The 17,962-nt window shown below is 39.7% G+C and overlaps 2 protein-coding genes across 13 annotated transcripts in view; one reads left to right on the forward strand and one right to left on the reverse strand.

Annotated features, from left to right (window-relative positions):
• Window positions 1-4,025: 4,025 nt before the first annotated feature.
• Window positions 4,026-12,363, reverse strand: UTP18 (UTP18 small subunit processome component). 2 transcript variants are annotated; one of them, XM_042802622.1, is made up of 14 exons: window positions 12,027-12,363; window positions 11,736-11,863; window positions 11,535-11,630; window positions 10,849-10,928; window positions 10,527-10,612; window positions 9,789-9,914; window positions 8,776-8,950; window positions 8,319-8,419; window positions 7,417-7,507; window positions 7,000-7,123; window positions 5,900-6,074; window positions 5,114-5,256; window positions 4,829-4,887; window positions 4,026-4,170 (listed from the first exon to the last, which is right to left on the reverse strand). In XM_042802622.1, exons 1-13 carry the CDS (start codon window positions 12,303-12,305, stop codon window positions 4,863-4,865), a joined length of 1,629 nt encoding a protein of 542 aa, XP_042658556.1. In that variant the 5' UTR covers window positions 12,306-12,363; the 3' UTR covers window positions 4,026-4,170; window positions 4,829-4,862. The 2 variants fall into 2 exon arrangements, with proteins under 2 accessions (XP_042658556.1, XP_042658555.1); XM_042802621.1 differs by having other exon boundaries at window positions 4,026-4,887.
• A 284-nt stretch (window positions 12,364-12,647) lies between these two features.
• The window catches only part of MBTD1 (mbt domain containing 1), a 39,064-nt gene continuing 33,749 nt past the window's right edge, over window positions 12,648-17,962 (forward strand). For 4 of the 11 annotated variants that reach the window (XR_004408508.2, XR_006166289.1, XM_033002250.2 and 1 more), the window contains exons 1-2: window positions 12,682-13,052; window positions 14,663-14,710. Coding sequence is in view for 7 of the 11 variants with exons in the window: in XM_033002250.2 (XP_032858141.1) it covers window positions 13,032-13,052; window positions 14,663-14,710 (69 nt within the window). In the remaining 4 variants the exon portion in view is untranslated. Of the gene's footprint in view, window positions 13,053-14,662; window positions 14,711-15,061; window positions 15,251-17,962 lie in introns of all 11 variants that reach the window. The other 7 variants (XM_033002251.2, XM_033002254.2, XM_033002258.2 and 4 more) reach the window with 6 other exon arrangements.

Below are 17,962 nucleotides of genomic sequence, written 5' to 3' on the forward strand. Positions count from 1 at the left end.
TGTTTGAGCATGTTTCTTTCAACATGCGATACAGACCCTTAGCTAAGCACTACATTGCAGCAGGATCTCCATAAAATGGAAACATCTTCAAAGATCCTAAAATGATGTTCAACTCCCCCTTGTTCCTAGCCATGTAAATCTGATAAAAAAATCTTGCCAGGCTTTATTTCTTAAATTGGTTTCAATTCAGTAGAAGCTTACTGAAAATACAATAGAATACATCCTAAACCTATGCTAAATACAGATCTCTGGTCTTCTAACAAGGCAGAACAGCAATGGGTAGCAATGGTGAGTAAGGGTTCCTGCATCACTTTTCCAAAATCCTCTGCTTCAACTTCTCCTCCCATCTGTTTAAGCATAATAAAACAGTCAACACTGCACACACAAAATGGAAGTCTCATATGACAGGCAATCTTATGTGCAAAATAAAACACTACGAAGACTGAGATCTTAGGCACATTTTACAATATCCATTATGAACACCACATCATATTACAGCCATTTCAAAGTGTCTGATCAGCTTATGATTTCATTCAGGTTAAGGGGTCTTAAAGTAATGTAATAAGATGTATAACATGTATAGTTTTAATCACTGCAAACAAATATACAGGTGCCGACTGCCTCAATGGAAACATCCCAGAATGGGTTAGACTGTATTGCCATCTCCCTGTGACACAAACGTTGGACGAAAACATCTGAGTGCCCAGGAGATGTTTTGTTCCAGAAAAAACAATCATTGTTCCATAGTTTCAATAGAAGAAATCCAAACAATCACAGTAATGTGTCATTAAGTGTCCAGCACATTGCTGCTGTTAGTTAGACGAAAGGAAATGCATCATAAACCAATTTTCTAAGTGACAGTGGGGTATACTCGATACCAGCAAGACTCCTGGAGGTACTAGACAGCAGTAACGATGGCTTTTATCCTGTACAGATTGATTTCAGTCACCCTCCAGAAGAGCTCTGTATTCTCCCCCTAGATCTTACAAATCATAGCAAAAAAAGGATTTAGAAGATAACCAAAAGACTTAAAATACTTCAGAAAACATCTCTAGGTGAGAAATCAGCTTCTTATCAAGGTGTGCTATGACTGCTACATCCACTAGATGGGTTCAGCACTACATCTAAGGAGGAGAAACTCATTTGCTGTCTGATCACTAAGCAGTTGGAAAAATCATGTAGCAGTTGAAACAGTTACACATGGAAGAAACTTACAGAACCATAACTTGCCAAATAATTTTGAGAGCAGCAATCCTACATATTGAATGAGACATGGGAGAAAAAAAAAAAAAAAATCGTTCAGTCCTTTAAGAATTTGCTAAGCCACCTGCACCACAAACACAGCTCTCAAACAGGAGCAAGGTCAAGCAGCAGATTCAGGACAGACTTAGTAGCAAACCCAGTAATTTTCTAAATAACCAGTGTCACTCTAACATCTAGTCCGTTTTTTTTCTTGGAAGTTTCCTTTCTAAGTACTAACCAGACTAATTCTCTTTAGCTTGCAAAATCGGACAAGATCACAGCCTGAAGGGGAAAGGCTGCAGTGATAAATATTTAATGGACTACATCAATAAAATTTATTTTGCCAAGGAGAATAGAAGGAGAGGAAAAGCAGAGAAATAATTCATTAAAAGAACTTCAGCTTAGCAATGCCATAAAAAGCAGCAAAAAAAGAAAGAAAAAAGGAATTAAAATACGAAGAGGTTTTAAATAGGTCAGAAGCTTAAGTACTCTTAACACATGGTAAAAAGACCAATAGCATTTTCAGAATGAGAGTACAGTGGTATGTATAGTTAATAGTAATTATTCCATAGCAAATAAATATCCCTGGAGACACTAGAAACAGTTTCAATTTCTTGCAATACTTGATATCATCCAAGCTTTAAGACCTGTTTAGTACATGAAAGTGTCATTACTCAAAACCCATTAAGAAATGCAACAAGCGCCTTGAGGTTTCCTTCATTTCTCAAGGCAAAAAGTCCTCCCTATTTTATACTAGATGGTGCAGTAAGTTATGGTTTCCAGAAGATAAAAACAAAACAGCAATAATTAAGGTATAAAGTACAAAATGTAAACAACCTTGTACTGCAGTGCTACCCACAACTCAGGGCAGAGCTTAATATTTGCAACTTAGATCACAGAATTTGCAAAAATAAATGTTTAATCTCTCCTTGCTTCCTGCCACTATTTGAAATCACCTGCAGTGACACAAGAGCATACAGCATCTCAGATGTCTTATAACACCTTTTCCATTTGGTCTCCTGCTCCATCCAATCTGGACTTCTCCCAAGCACAAGTCAGCAAGATGGGCAAGGAATAACGTCAGAAACATGTCTTTATGCTAACTACACAAGTCCAGGAACCCATTAATTCCCAAGTTTTAATTCTAGATCTGCCACTGGCTTGCAATACGGCTTTGGAACACTGGGTTTTGGATCTCTTTTAATGGGTAAAGTGGAGAAGCACATACTGTGCAAAGAGTGGCACAATCTCAGGACAAGCAGATTAAATGGTATTAAAATACTTCACAACTACTTCAGCGAGAGTTGGTAAAAGACAATGTCTTTAAAACCCTACCTTTTTACAAGTCTTTGATTTAAAATTATTTAATAGTTTTATGGATGAAGGCACACTACTTAAACCTCCCTAATAGTGAAATACAGATACGATTTTAAAAAGGCAAATTGTGTCAATAACCACAACCAAAACCTTACTCATCAGCAGTGCTGTCACAGGACAAACTGTTCAGGAATATGAAGCAGCCTTCTCCCCATGCGTGATTAAGTGCTGCCCTCTAGTGAAGTCATAAACCAGCTTCAGCACCTACATTTCTGAAATTAATAAAATCTCAGTCCCAGGCAGATCTTAACTAGATTTGTTTGTAACAAAAGAATCCTACAGCAAGCATCTTAATAAAGCGTGCTTATGATTTAATTTCACTCTTCCATACTAGGGTCTTCAGTTTACTTTTAGCACTACAGTAAGGGTAAACGCTGCAGTCAATTTAACACCTCCAAAGCATCTTCTGCTTTCTCCTCTGATACGTGAAATCAAGTTCTCATCTTACAATGAATCACTAGCAAAGCCATTTTAAAAACTCATTACATCAGAGAACACAATACTCTTTCTTTAAAACAGTATGACAAGAATTTAGCAATAGGCTAATAGATTTAAAGTTTTGGACAGGATTCTAGAATTAGCTTTTTCTCATGCCCAGAGTACTTGTGCTTTTCTGTAATGCCACCTTCACTGAAGACTTAATGACTTCATTAGTGGTTACAGGAGCACCTTGGCTCCTGATGTTACTGCCCAAAAAGCTCCCTCATGTGAAGGGGACAAATTTATTAGTCACAATTTATTCTCAAAGCAGGGGTTTTACTGTAGCAGATTCCTAGTCAAGATTTTGTTCATGGATTTAAAACAAAAGAGGTGGACACTTCAGGAACAAAGCTATCAGACATGCAATATATGGCATCCCATGAAAAAACAGCAATGGCTGTAAAGCAGTCCTTGCTAGGTGACCCTAATGGTTATCAGATTTTCACAACTGATTTAAAAATCAAGGGAAGCTTTGCTTTCACAGAAACCAAAGAATGGAGTCTTCCTTAAGAATTAAAACCACATTACATACAGGTGTTTTGTGACACACAGGGGGCAGTAAGACAACTGAGGGTGTTGTTTCTCATTTTTTGACTTAGGCTAGATTTAAGTTATAGCCGGCCCATTAACCTGGGCTGAACTACAATGGATCAACAGGGTTTCAGGTTTATTTGCTCCTCCAGTCAGCAAAATGCTGTTTCCAACCCAGCCTCAAATGGACCTGGCTGATGGAAAAGCTAAACACAAGGACCAGAGTTTACAGTTTACACAAAACTAATGTTTCCTGATCAGCATTGGCATACTTTACAGGCTCCTAACAACTAAACACATTTAAGCATTTCTTGAAGACATCACCTTGAAGGCCAACCATTCAAATGTACATAGTCATTTGCTTACCCAAAATATTGGAAAAAAATTGAAACAGCTTGCCTGGAAACTTCTCAGGTATATTTATTATGGAACAAAAATTCAAAGCCACAGATGATACATTAATGTACTTTTGAACTTCCATATAAAATAGAAAAACATGTTTGATTTTGTCAGTGTACTTGTATCTGCAGGTTACAACACCTGGGGAAAGATCGGTACAGAGAATTTTGTTACTATCTTCTAAATATTTAGCCATCACAAAGTTTTATGCAATCTTAACACACAGAAAACATGCCTGCTTCCAGTCTGAATGACCTGAGCTTCCAATCATTAAAACATTTTGAGTCAAGCACAACTACTGTACTACCATCAAGGCTACAGGTCTTACCAGTTAGCCAAGAATAGGTTAAAGCGTACAGTAAAATATCATCTGCACACAAGCTCTATTACAAACTTCAGTAATTTATGTAATCTAAATTTGAAATTATGAAGACTCGTGTGGGTTCACTTACACGACTTCATAGCAGGATCAAGCCAAGTATCTGCCAGCCTACAGCTGTTTTTAACACTGCTTTTGAGTTTGATTTAAATATATTAAGATTTTAAAAACTGCTGTCAACAGGACTGAGCAGTTTAGTTGAACTACCATCTCCCTGGAACAGTACTGTTAGAAAACCTGAGGTTGTCATGACAAGCCTGACTCTTGGCCATCATGTGGAGTCTACATGAATGATCTAGACAGAACAGTTTCAGATTACACAGTATTAACAACTTCTTGACATCTATAAAGATGTGGAGGTAGCAAAATGAGTAAGGTTCCTCAAGAAAATGCTGTCAACAGCTCTTGTGCTACTTTTACCTCAGTTCTGGTGCATTTTTTCCTGTATCTTCTTTTAAAAATCTGAATAATGTTTCAGCCTGAAGAAAAAAAAAGTTGAGACAGATTTAAAACTTCTCAGCAACCTGTTGAATGAACAACAAAGAAGCAACAACTATTCAGTAGTGTCACTTTGAGTATTCTTAGCTAATCTGAAATACAGGTGTGCAAAAGATAGTAATCATCCAGATGCTAGATTTACTCCAAGTGCCATTATAATAAGCAGTTTAAGTTATCTGGAATTAATAAATCTAACTTAGTACATACCTAAATAACAAAGCTTTGCCTTTGTTATTTGCTACAGAGAAAAAACCACTTCTGGGAGAAAAGTCCATAGATTGAGCAAGATAAATTTGTTTTCTTCTGAACACTGGGAAGTTTGAGAATACAGTATATGAAGGAATGTGTACCTATTGAAAAATAGGTCATTAGTTATAACAAATAAGAAAAAGCCACTAAAATTCAAACTAAAGTACAAATTAAAAATTGAAGGTCAACGTTAAGTTCAAATGTTGTTATATTCCTCTTCTACATCACTCTATGACATAGAGAATTCTACTGGAGAAAGGGTACAGGGAACACACTACAGAGCCAGTTTTTGCAACTCAATTATTTTTAAGTAATTACATCTAACTAGTAAAAGATAGGCTTTCAAACCCTCAGATTAATTCTGTAATTCCACTGTTGGCCAGAACTCTGAAAATGCTGGCAAATTTTTGAATGAGCTAGGGAAAACACCACTTAGTAAGACCACTACAGTTAATAGCTGCTGAAAATTCACATTTGTTGCCAAGTTTTATTTACAGCACTAAAACAAGGGCATTTTTAAAAGGGAAAAACAAAAGGTAAACTAGACAATAAGGTATTTTCAGAACAACTTCCCTAAAGAAAAAAATATTTCCTTATAAATGAACAATATCATCTACATGTCCTGATCTGCTCAGTCTAGCAAATTCTGCTGTACACGTATCTGCTCAATATCCATTTTATTATGTCACCAGGAACATTTTGATCAAGATACAAAAATGCTTGCACTAAAGATGCTGAACATACCAATTTGACAGCCTCATCAGTTTCACGGGAAGCCACTGCCAAAATTTCTGTTGTGGGATTGAAGGTCACACATGTAGCAGATGTAACTAGGTTCATTATGGCTTTAACAGGTTTAGGATGGTTTTCTTTGAGACAGACATCAGTAGTATATAAATTTACAACTCCGGAAGTTGAACTAAAAAGAGAAGTTAACAAAGACTATATGAAGAAGTAATATTTACAGTACGTATTACCTTGTTATCTATAGCCACCATTCAACTAAAAATGTCATTTCCAATTATCTACTGGAGTTTATAACAACATTTTGCTTGGAGCTTGATTTTGCTTTGGAGTTTGTAACAGTATTTAGTGGAGGATACTGTTTGGGGTTTTTTTGTTCATATATGAAGAGACACACTTAACTGGAGAGCCTTGATAAGCCCATTTCTTACATACAACAAATTCAAGGCAATGAGAGCTTGGTATCAAAAGATTCTGAAAGAGTTTCAAGCCTTTTGAGTTGGGTTTTTTTGTTTGGTTTTTTTTTTTTGTTTGTTTTTTTTTTTTTTTTTTTACACCCTGTAGTGTAAGTCCTCTTAAAAATCCTCTTCTACAGTGGGCTACAAAAATGCATACCGTACTTAAGTATTTGTTAGTCTCATTTAAAAGAACTGTTAGCTCAAGTTGCATCTTGGTAAGTATACTTGGAAGAACACTTCCAAGCTTGTAGCTTTGAGATGAGGCATCTTTTCAAATCCTAACACGCTATCTTACAGCAGTCAAGTTAGGAGTATACAAAAGAGAACTAGAAAGGGAAGAAGACCCTGAATCTGTATTTGTACTACAGAATTTGTGATTTCCGTCAGTATGATTTCAGAATTAACTGCTAAACCCATATATGTCAACAGTAAGACATCAGGAGTGATATTAAGTGTGTTATTTCATATACACACAGAACAAATCAAGTTATTATAAACCAAGCAGTAGTCATTATTCATCTCTACCCTAACCTTATTAGAACGAAGCTTCTTCCTTGTACCTACATTCTCATCAGCCACCAGTAAGTTTACTGAAGAGCTTCAAAATAGATAGGAAGAAGTTGTCAAATCAAAGACACTTACCCACATGCCACATACTGGTTATTTTTTGAAACAGCAATGCATTTGCCTTCCAAAGAACCTTCATCTTCAAATTTGTGTAGACACTTTCTGCTTCTCACATCCCAAATGAAAACTTCTCCTTCCTCTGGTTGTAGAATAAAGTAGAAAATTACAGAAGCGATATATATAGAAGACATTGTTTGTCTATTTTGTTAAAATAAACTTCATTAGATGACAACTATTAGCTCATTTAAAACTATCAAATAGAAGGTATTTTTAAAAAAACAACTAAAAGCGTACTAAAATAGTTAACTCCCTTCTTTAATAATGGATCACTTATAAAGTCTTTTAAATATCTTTGTAAAACAATAAATGACTTGTAAAAAATTATGCAACTAAAATGGAATTACGATTAGTGCCATTAGAGAGAACACTTACTTGAATAACTATATATTTTACTGCTGTCTGGAGTGAAAGCAGATGCAGTGCATCTTCCATTTACCTTCATAGTGCTAATCAGTTCCTTTGTCTATAGGATGAAGAACAATTGTGACAATGATTCTACCAAAAATCTGTAGGAAAGTTGTTTCCACACTCCTGTCCCACGTCAGCTATACTGACATTAAAAGAACAGCATCAACATTTTCAGTGCCTACAGACCAGAGCACAAGCTGATGCTCCTGAGTCCACGATCAGTTTATTATTGCACAACTACAGCTAGTACAATAAACACCCATTTGCTCCCTCACTGAAGGGTCTTCCATTATGTAATGGAACTGAACTTTCTTTTTAATACGCACTTTTCCTAGTAAAACTTTAAAACAAATCCAGCTGCCATCATATGGCATTTTAAAATTTAACTGAAGAAATTCTATATGCATTATGAATCACAGTAGATCGCATGATTCACGAGCACTGTACACCAGCATGCACTAGCTCTATTCCGAAAAAAGCAATTCCTCTTCCACCCTCAGACGCCTGTTTCCACTCTGAGGCCGTTCCTTTCGCCAGCACAGTGTTCATGCAATCAGCCAAAATATGACATTGACATATGACTTTTTCTAGCGACAGCTTAAAAACCCCATGAACCTCTGTCCTTCCTCTACCAGTCCCAACGAGAACTGCACAGTCAGAAAAAAAACTCTCAGATACCCCCAAATAATTTTATACCGCTACAGTTAATTGATTCAGCAGCTCATTTTTGGGGCTGTCACAATATGTGTCATATTTTTGTTTCAATTGAAAGCTAGACTGCTTTTCTGGTTAAATATAAGCACACAGATTCAAAAGGAAAAAGGTACCAAGAACCTTAGGTTACGTGAACCATTAAGAGAAACTACCTTCATTGACAACAAGTGCAGGTAACCTGAAGTTCCAGTTATAAGTATAAGTGATCCATCTGGAGAGACTTCAAAGTTTCTGATAAATCTTTCCTCCACACCTTTAAAAAGAGATTCAGAACTTCAAATTGGCATAATTTATTCTTTTTCCTCAACATTCAGAGGTATGATGAATACAAGTAAGACTTGACTCCACTTCATCTTTTCACTTCTATAATACACTGTCACAGTAAAGCTACAACTCAACTTTGTTGACAATTAACAACCATATGACAATTAATTTTAATATCCCAGAAAAACTAAAGCTAAAGGTACTTGAGCAAAGAGTCCTGAAGACAAGTTGAAAATACAACCCCCAATAATTTACTGCACTTAATTTTAAAACAAATTCATATGCCATCTCTATTTGGGACAGCTTCAACTACACCCAGACACTTACAACACTATTAAAACGTACCTCTTACTTGCTGTATAGGAATAATACTTCCACCCATCATGTCATACACAAAGAACATTTTATGGTGAGTACCAGTGGCTATAACTTGTTCCCCATCAACACTGAAAGAAGCCTTATAAATTGGAAAACTCTCTAAATAGATGCTCTGAATTCTTGGATTCCTTATACCATCAACCTTCAAAAAAAACAGATCATCACATTAAGGAACATAGAAAACACTTCTACATAGAAAAATCATATCAACTAACTAGTACAAGAAACATAAAGTAAGAGGTACACCTGTTTGAAGCACTAATCTCTTCCTCTCCTAAATCTACAAATAACCTGGCTCTTGGCTGCTCACCCTACATATCAGGTATTCCCAGCCTTCCTGGATATACTTCACAGCTCCTTTCTTCCCTGCTTTGCTCACACATTGTTCAAATAACCACGTCTATTGTGCTTTTCTAAACAGAAACATTTGCTTCGTATTGTTTTTTTCCTGCAGCCCTGTGGGAGTGCCAAATTCAACTTGTGTCTTTGACCATTTCACTGATACTGGGACATGTCCGAAGTTCCTAAATAAGAGTTACAAACTCTAGTTTTCAGAGGAGTGTCCCAGGATGAGTAGCTTCTTGCTGGAGTAGACTCTCTCTGCTCCCAAAATGATTTCACAACAGTACAACACTTTTAAATCAGAGTGGTCTGCTCCTCAAACTACAGGTTTTACAAACAACTGAAGTAAAAACCAAAAAATCTCATTAGTCCTCATCAAAATCTTCAACTAAAAACTAATACAACTAAGTTTGCCTACACTCCAAGTGCTTGGTATGAAGTCACAGATGGAAATTTCTTCCAATATGATGCTTCAACCAAGCAAATTCCGTTCTATGCACAGACATTATGACCCCTGTGTTCAAACCATCACAGGAAGAGATCAAGAAATTCTACCATTCCAGGCTATGTCAGGTATACTTAAGAAAAAAGATTCCATATTGGTGTCCATCTACATAGTCTAGATTGAAATTCTTTACCTGAAAGAGTGACACAGATCGATCATGTCCAGCAGTCATGACCACCTGAGCAGATGGATGAAACTGCACAGTTGCCAGTCTTCCATTAGCAAAACGTTCCTGATTAGCAGGCAAGCAGGTCCTCATCTGGAATAAAGATCAACCCTTGAAAAAATATACAACTCACACATTTTTGCTTATGCTGATGAACAAGCAATTTAATTGCCCTTTATTCCAGAAGAGCAAGATATCAAACCCTGTGATGAACTTTAAATGACATAAGCAGAATATACACACAGTAAGCTGCTTCAATACAGCAGTGCAGACATAAGAAACTTGCTAGCCTTTCTGAAATTAACAGTCCGTGTAAAACTAGTTGCATTCTGACTCATCTGAAGTAGCTGTAGAAAAGAGTGTAAGAAACACTCATTTAAAGCTATCTCTTCTCAAAGACCATTCCAGTAGCCTTAAAGTTGTGGAGAACTCCATCCTTCCTATGCAGAAATTAAAATCCTACTACAAGATGATACCTTTAAGTACATAAACTAATTCTTACGTCAAACAATACATCTCAATTCATTGTTACATGCTTTCATGATGTGAAACATCCAGTATGTCCAACTGTTTACTCTTTAGAGTTTTCAGTTACAGAGATAAAAAAAAAAAAAGCGATCCCTAATTTTATTGTTCAAATATCACCAAATAAGTCAAAGCGTGCATATGAGTCAAACTAGGGTAGAAAGACAGGCTTGCCTTTACCTTCAATATACCTCTTGGCAGGGACTCAGAGTTTGATACAAAATTGCCAGTCCTGCGTAGCAGGTCATCATCTTCATCACTGTCACCTAATTAAGACAAAGCACATTGAATAGGCTAATTCCACAAACGCTCCCACATTAAAACCTAAAAATTCCTTACAAAAACAAATTAAATCAAAGCACTCAGAAAGAAGGAATAAAGCTGACTTATGCAGCATATTATCACATTACTGGAAATTAAAGTTTTCAGGAAAATTTACTTTCTAAGAAGCAGAATAGGGAATCACGGAAATGCTTATTACAATAGTAATGGATTTATTTACTATCACTTGCAGTCCTTTTGGATTTCTTCCTGTTTTCTAGATCAGCCCAGGCAGGAACTCCTCCCATAGCTCGCTGAAACCTAGCAAGAGAATGGTAGAAGTAGATGAGAAAAAAAAACAAACAACTTTTTTGAGAAGTCATTTTCTTCTATGCGTTAAATACTTATAAGACGTATAGTCACAATTTTTCAAGGTTACCTGCACTTAGAACACCATGCAAGCTTTTTACAAATTCACTCAGCTTTCTGCCTTTTGCTGACTTCCTAAAGTAAAATTGATGCCAACCATTAAAGCAGTGTTCTTTGCAATAATATATGCTAATACCAAGCCAACCCAAACACATCTCAGCTCCTTTTTACATACCCTATTAAGTTAACATATTCTATCATTCTATTTACAAAGCAATATATCACTGTAAAAAATTTCTGGCTTAACTCCCTAAAAGACTAATTAATTCATGCAGCGCTACTAAAGTATTAAAAAAATTAGTCTAGATAGCTCTACTGCACGCTTTATTTATTATTCTTAACATTATTTTGGATTTTAAAATACTGCAAGTATTGTAAGAAGCACTAGCTTTAAAGGGCCCACATTAATACAATGGGCGAAGAGAAAATAACCTTGCATGTCACGTAAATGTATCTTATCTTAATAAAGTTAGCCACAAAAACATTAGTGAAACTCACTGTTCTTCAAGTCTTCTTTTTAGCTTTTTCTGAGTCAGTATCTTCTCAGCATCACTTTTCATTAAATCTTTCCTATACCTATGGGTCATATCAACACTAGAAAATAAAAAACACAGAGAACATTAAGATCATCCAAAATGAAGCCAGAAACAGTCACTCTTAAGCATGACATGTAATTCCTACCTGCAAACTTGAACTTACTTTTCCTCAGCTTCATCATCTTCATCCACCCAGGCTGGCTTTCTAGGCACAAATTTGCTTTTTGCTTCATTTTCTACTTCTGAATCGCTGGAGTCTCCCTCGAGACTTTTCTTTTCTGTAATGTTGAGCTGCAAACACCCAAGCAGTCCCTGTCAGCCCGGGCACGCTCGGGGCCGGCGGAGGCGGGGGGGAAGGCACAGCCGGGGCCGAGGCGCCAGCCGCGCAAACCGCCGCCCCCCCGCGCTCCCCGGGCCGCGGGGCAAAAGCTGCCCGCCGGGCGCCAGCTCTTACCCGCCGGGGCGCGGCCAGGCAGCGCAGCAGCTCATCCTCCCCGACCGTGAGGCTGTCACCGAACACCAGCTCCTCCAGCTCCCGCTCGGCGCCCGGCCCGCGGGACAGCGCCTCCAGGTGCCGGGCGCGCCGCGTGGCCTCCCGAGCCGCCTGCTCGGCCGCCGCCCGTTCCGCCGCCGCCGCCTCCGCGCCCGGCGGGGGCCGCTTCGCCGCTTCCCTCGCTTTCTTCCCCTTCGGTCTTTCCCTCCCGCCCCGCGAGGCTCCCGCCGGCGGCCGCATCGCTTCTCCCCGGGCGGCCGCTCGCCGGAACCGGAACGCGTGCGTGCTCACCACGTGACCCGCGCCTAGACCGCGCCCCCCGCCCGTGATAGGCTTGCACTGCTGCTCCTCCCCCGCCCACGTGACCCAGCCACTTTTCCCTGGCCTCAAGTCGCTGTCACATGACCTCCTTTCTTTGCCTTCCTTCTCCCCCCTCCCCGTTTCCTCCCCTCTCTGTTCCACGTGACGCGACTCACGGCTGGGCCGCTCCATTGCGCGCCCACAGGTGTTCCCTCCCACACCCCTGCGACAAGAGGCGCTCCTCACCGCCAGCCGCCGCCTGTCCCTCCCGCAACACGCTCTACCGCCTGGCCAACCGCGCCGCGGCGGGGCTGCTTTTCTCTCCCAGCCCCCTTCCCTGACGCTGAGCTCCCCCCACACACACGTTTCCGAATGGTTTCCCCCAGAGAGCGTACGGCGAGCGAGGAAGCCCCAAACAGCTGGGAGCCCAATGAGGGCGCGCGGTGGGCCGGGCGCCGCGCATGCGCGGGGGCGTTATGCTAATGTTGTTGATATTCCGGCGCAGGGAGTTGGGTTTCTTTCTCTGGCGGAGTGAGAGGCTGAACTTTCCAGGCCGCCTCCTGCCCCGCCGGGCCCGGCCCCTCGCAGGGGGAGGTGGCAGGCGGAGGGGGCCGAGCCGAGGGGAGGGGGCAGAGGCAGCGGGCGTCTCCTGCCCATGAGGGCCTGATGGAAAACACAAAGGACCTGGTGAGTAGCACAGCCCGGGGGAGGCGGCAGCCGCGGCTGAGCGGGGCGAACGGCACCTCCGGCCCCTGAGGGGAGCGGCGGGGGGGACCGCCGCGGGGGATGGGCTGGAGGCTGTGCGACTGCCCCCTCGGTGCCGGGGAGGGAGGGAGGCCGCCGCGTAGGTGTGGGAGGGGAGCACCCCCAGCACCCTCCGGCTTTTGGGGGGGGAGGGGGGGCGCCCCGTGGGGTGCGGAGCGCGGCTGCTTTCGGGCTGGCTTTTCTGCGGAGCGCTGTCGCTGAAAGTTTCTTGGGGGCGGCCCCGCGGAGAGGGGGCAGCCCGAAGCGGGGGGGTGGGGGGGGGGGGGAGTGTGGATTTGGGGGGGTGTCGGCAGCGCTGTAAAGCCTGTCACGCGTGGGGAGCTGCGGGCACGTGGAGCGGACAGCGGCGGCTCCCCCTTTGTTGTGATCCCGGTGGTTGGCGGAGCGCTGCGCTCTGCCCCGGCCTCTCGTGCCTTGCTGTTGGGGTTTGGGTGTTTTGTTTGGTTTAGTTTGGATTTTTTTTTTTTTTCCCCCTTCTTCCCCTTCTTCCTGCCGGCAGTCAGGATCCGTAATAAAAAGTTTTAGAGTATCTCGTACCGAGCGATGCAGGCGTGCTCGCGTATGCTTCTCTTAGTGTTCCACTGAAGTGCTGCTTTTTCAGTAGCTTCCTCTTGTAGTTAAAGCCTCTAAGGTTTAGTTTTCTAGTCCTGCTCATTTTAAGTGCTGTAGAGTATTCTTCAGTATTAGCACTTAAAAAGTTTGGGTTTCTCTGCATCCAGTTCCCCCTCTATGTAATTTTTATGACTGTTTATATTCTGACTTTGTTCTTAATGTGAGAAGCAGTAAACCTGTAAAACCAGTTTCACTTTCAGGTTGTTGCTGGAAATGTTTTAAAGTGTAGCAATTTCTGCCCAGTGTGGCTTTTAAAAAAAAAAATAATCCTACTACAAAGTATATGCTGATTATGGTAGAAACTACTGCATGTGAAAAATTAATTAATTCTAAAATAATGATATAAAATTGTGGGTGGCAGCCCTTGTGGATTTTCAGATCTAAAACCAGTTAAAACTGAAAGCTGCAGGGCAATCTTCTGTGTTTTAAATTAAAATTATTTTGCAGGTTTGAGAATCTGCATTTACTTATTTGTTTATAACAATCTGATATCGACTTGAAAGGAATGAAATAAAAAGGCTATGAGAGTCTAATCTGGAGCATTGCATGAGAACTTAAACATTATATTCCTTTATAAAGCAATCAAACATAGTAGGTTAGTAGTCTTTACTCATTGCTTCTGCCTAGGGATCACACTTTTGAGGAAGTCTGTCATGCAATCTATAGGGAAACATGACAGAGGTATATACTCCCCTATGTGGAAGTTATTGCTTATGTCACAAGAATAGTTTAGGTGTTGTTTTTGAGAGTGTGTAGGCTTGTGCTCTTGCAAAAGGATTGTAGACTGAAAGTAAGGATTCTTTTCATTGTTGTTCCCTAAAGAGATAGATCACTGTGGCATTAATGATAATGTGTACAAAAGTTCTCTCTCACTGGCCTTCATTTCTCTTACCTTCTAAAATTTGATTTAATTTTGCAAGGCTTTTGATACCTTCTGCAAACTACTACTGCATACCTTCATTTCTCAGGTAAGTCAGTACACTCTGGGCATGTGTGATATTTTGCTGAATCTGGCTCTGAGCACATGGAATGAGTTCAGGTGCTGAAGACTTTGTTTTTGGGTTGGTGGCATTTTTGGGGCTTTTTTACATTAAATTGTTTTCTGTCTTCTTTTTTTTTTTTTTTTTTTTTTTTAATGGTAACACATTGTTTCAAGCAAAGTATTTGCCTCTTCCAGATACTCCTGTAAGGGCTTTGTAGAAACATAATGGAGTTTGTAACAGATTTACAGTTTTCTCAAAACTCAGATATTTCACGTATTAATCATCACACCTCCCCTCCAAAATTGCCTGCTAATTTGATATATTTTTTTATGAAAGAGTCTCCCCTCTTGTGTGAAACCCCCTGGGGAAGAGGCTATGGACAAAACCATTGGCAAACAGCAGAAACTGGCTTCAGACAAAATGCTGTCATACATAGCAAATGAAGAGACAGGAAAAAACATTTCTGTAATTTTCCAGCAGAGATTTTACTTATTATAAAAGTGGAAGGCACATTTCCAGATAGAGGTGAGTTGCTTATATAAAAAGTAAGTTTGGTTCTGATTTCCAGGAATCCCAAGATGTTTAGCTTTGGGGGTTTTTTGTTTGATTGTTTTTAATGAAAGATGAAAGTATGTTTCCTTTAAATTGATACCATGTTTGATTTTTTTTTTTTTTTTGTTTTTGTAATGCTGTGAGGCACAATTAGACTTCAGTTCCACAGGGGGCAAGTTAGTATTACTAGAGTAAATTATTTTGGCCAGCTTATGTTCAGAAGAGTTGTAATAGATTAGTTCCATCGTCTTATTTCTTTAATGCCAACATCCAGAGCTGAAACTAAGCTTGTAGCATAAAACATTAATGAACTTCTGAAAACAAAAGATGTCCATCAAATTTAATACCAGCTTGGAAATACACTCTGGGAAATGCATGATCTGTTAAGGATATGTGATTAAAGTAAATGTGTCTTATCACAGACCGTTGGCTTGAAGGTTGTGGTGACCTCATTGTTGACCTTGGCCTCAAATACCATCTGTCCATACTTCTGTCATGTTTCTGGGGGTTAGATCTGAATATAGAAAGTGATGACTGTCTGTATAGGTGCTGGTCAGCCTTTGTTAAGCTACAGCTCTAGTAATTCAAGCTCTAAATTGTTGCTTTTCTGAATTCAAACACCAAATTGCTTGAGTAGTAACAACAACCATTTTGACTGGTTTGAAACCTTTCTGTGATTGTTTCGGACCATCCTCCTTTGGCCAGGATGCACTTACTTGGGGTCAAGAAGTTTGGTTACTTAATAATGGGGTATTTTTTTGTAGCAAGTTTTTACCTTCAGAACACTATATCTTAAATTTTGCCAATACTTGAGCATAGTATTCATCAAGACACTAAAGCAATTATCTGCGTAAGTATTTGATGTCTAATTAAGGTTAAAAGGTTTTATTTTGTGTTTTGGCCGTGCATTGTTCACTTTCCGTGACCAATTTTTCATGCTGAAAGCGTAGTTATTGCACTCCAAGAATGTATGCTGTGATGTGCTGACCAAATTCAACTGTATAAGACTATATGTTAAGAGAGTGAGAAGCTAGTTATGTTTCATATTGGTTTAGAGTTGCCTTCCTGCTTTTAGGAAACCGGTTTCCTTAACTATATTATTTTATCGTACCATTTGCCTTGTGTAATGGTTAATTAAGAGTATTTCTTAAAAATACATTGTTGCCAAGTATTCACAGGGAGGAGAGGAAGAACAGGAGAATGGCAAGTTGGGCAGAATAAGCAACCAGTTCTTAAGAGTTCCTTTCTCCGCCCATCCCTTCAATAAAGAAAAGTATGCAAGAAACCCCCCAAGCAAATATTCTTACAGGCTTATTTGCTGGTCCCACTTACCCTAGACTTCATATTGCTCTGTCTAAAAATCTTCCCTGTTGAGGAACTGGTAATCTCATTAGGAAAATAAGCCTTAGCCAGTATACCTAAAAGTTTGTCTTGTTCTTTTGTTTGTGCATTGCTTCTGCTTATTGTACTAGTAGATTCTCTATTAGTGGTGGAGTTAAACTACTGCTCTTTTGTAATTAACCAGCAGCAGGGTTCTACGTTTTATACTAAGCCAAACTCTTGCTCAAGGCTTGTTTTGCAGATAGGCAGGATGATACACAGTCATTTGTTAGAAGGTGAAGAACAACACTAATGTGGTTATGTTTTGAGGAAAAGACAACCTCCTCAGCATGGTTTTTCGTGCTAAATACAGCTTCTAAAAGTAGGAAACTTTTTTTTTCTTGTATGTCTAGATTGTGAAACATGGATTGATTTTACTATGGTTGTAATTATTAGATTAAGTTACTACAGCTGTTAGTCTCTGCTAGCTTTTTTGAGTGAAAGGCCGCATTCTCATGGACAGTATCTTAAAATTCACTGGGAACACTTTGCAGGGTAATAAGCTGTTCTTCCTGAGGTTTCCATTTGTAGCAATCGCGTAGCTACCATGGTTGGTTAGGTGCTTCTTTGTCAGTCAGACAAGATAGTGCTAGTCAGCTGGTAAGGCACACTGCTGCTCATCGCTTGCAAGAACTCAGCAGGAATTGCAGGCTGCTTCTGTGACTGAAGCAGCTTCTTTATCTTAGTTATGGTTCTGTTTTAGGCATACATGGTCCTTTTTGTAAGGGCGCTGGTTTTGACCTTTAACTTCAGAGTTGTACCCCATCTTTTTTGCTTCACATGTTAGAAGTCCTGTTCTTCTGCAAACTCCATCAAATTCTGTGTGAAGGGTTATCAGGTTCCGTGTTTTGTTCACTTGGTTCTACAAATGCTGTGTTTCAGCATGGGTTAAAAAGAGTCTTAGTGGTGCTCATTATCAAAATAGAAATGTTTTGATCTACTCTAGCTAAATTCCAGCATAGGTATTTGCATATCATCTTCCCTAATTTATACCTACTTCTGCACACAAAGTACTTTGTGGGGGTTTTCTTGTTCCAAAATGTACCTTTTCCAAGTCTCCCAAAACATATTTTGAATAGCTTTCCCCACAATTATGATCTAGATAATAACTATAAATTAACATTAAGAATGTCCTACATAACATAATCTGGCAAACATGGTCATCTTCTGGCAAAAGCTTGGATAAAAATGTTTTTTAAAAACTACAGTGCTATTTTAAAACAATAAGCAAAGCTGCTGTTTTGAATTGCTCATGACTTTAACTGGGACGATTCAGCCAAATATAAAGTAAATGGAAAGATGGTC

Source organism: Tyto alba, unplaced genomic scaffold, assembly GCF_018691265.1.
Source record: "Tyto alba isolate M040663 unplaced genomic scaffold, T.alba_DEE_v4.0 Super-Scaffold_39, whole genome shotgun sequence".
NCBI lineage: Eukaryota > Metazoa > Chordata > Aves > Strigiformes > Tytonidae > Tyto > Tyto alba.

Bases quoted from the DNA above. Each gene is read 5' to 3' on its own strand.
- UTP18 (XM_042802622.1), bottom strand. From the start codon at position 12,305: ATGCGGCCGCCGGCGGGAGCCTCGCGGGGCGGGAGGGAAAGACCGAAG. The intron at 7,508-8,318 runs GTAGTTTCTCTT...TTCATCCTATAG, and splicing joins TGCACTTGTTGTCAATGAAG to ACAAAGGAACTGATTAGCAC. The intron at 7,124-7,416 runs GTAAGTGTTCTC...TTCTACAACCAG, and splicing joins TAAAATATATAGTTATTCAA to AGGAAGGAGAAGTTTTCATT.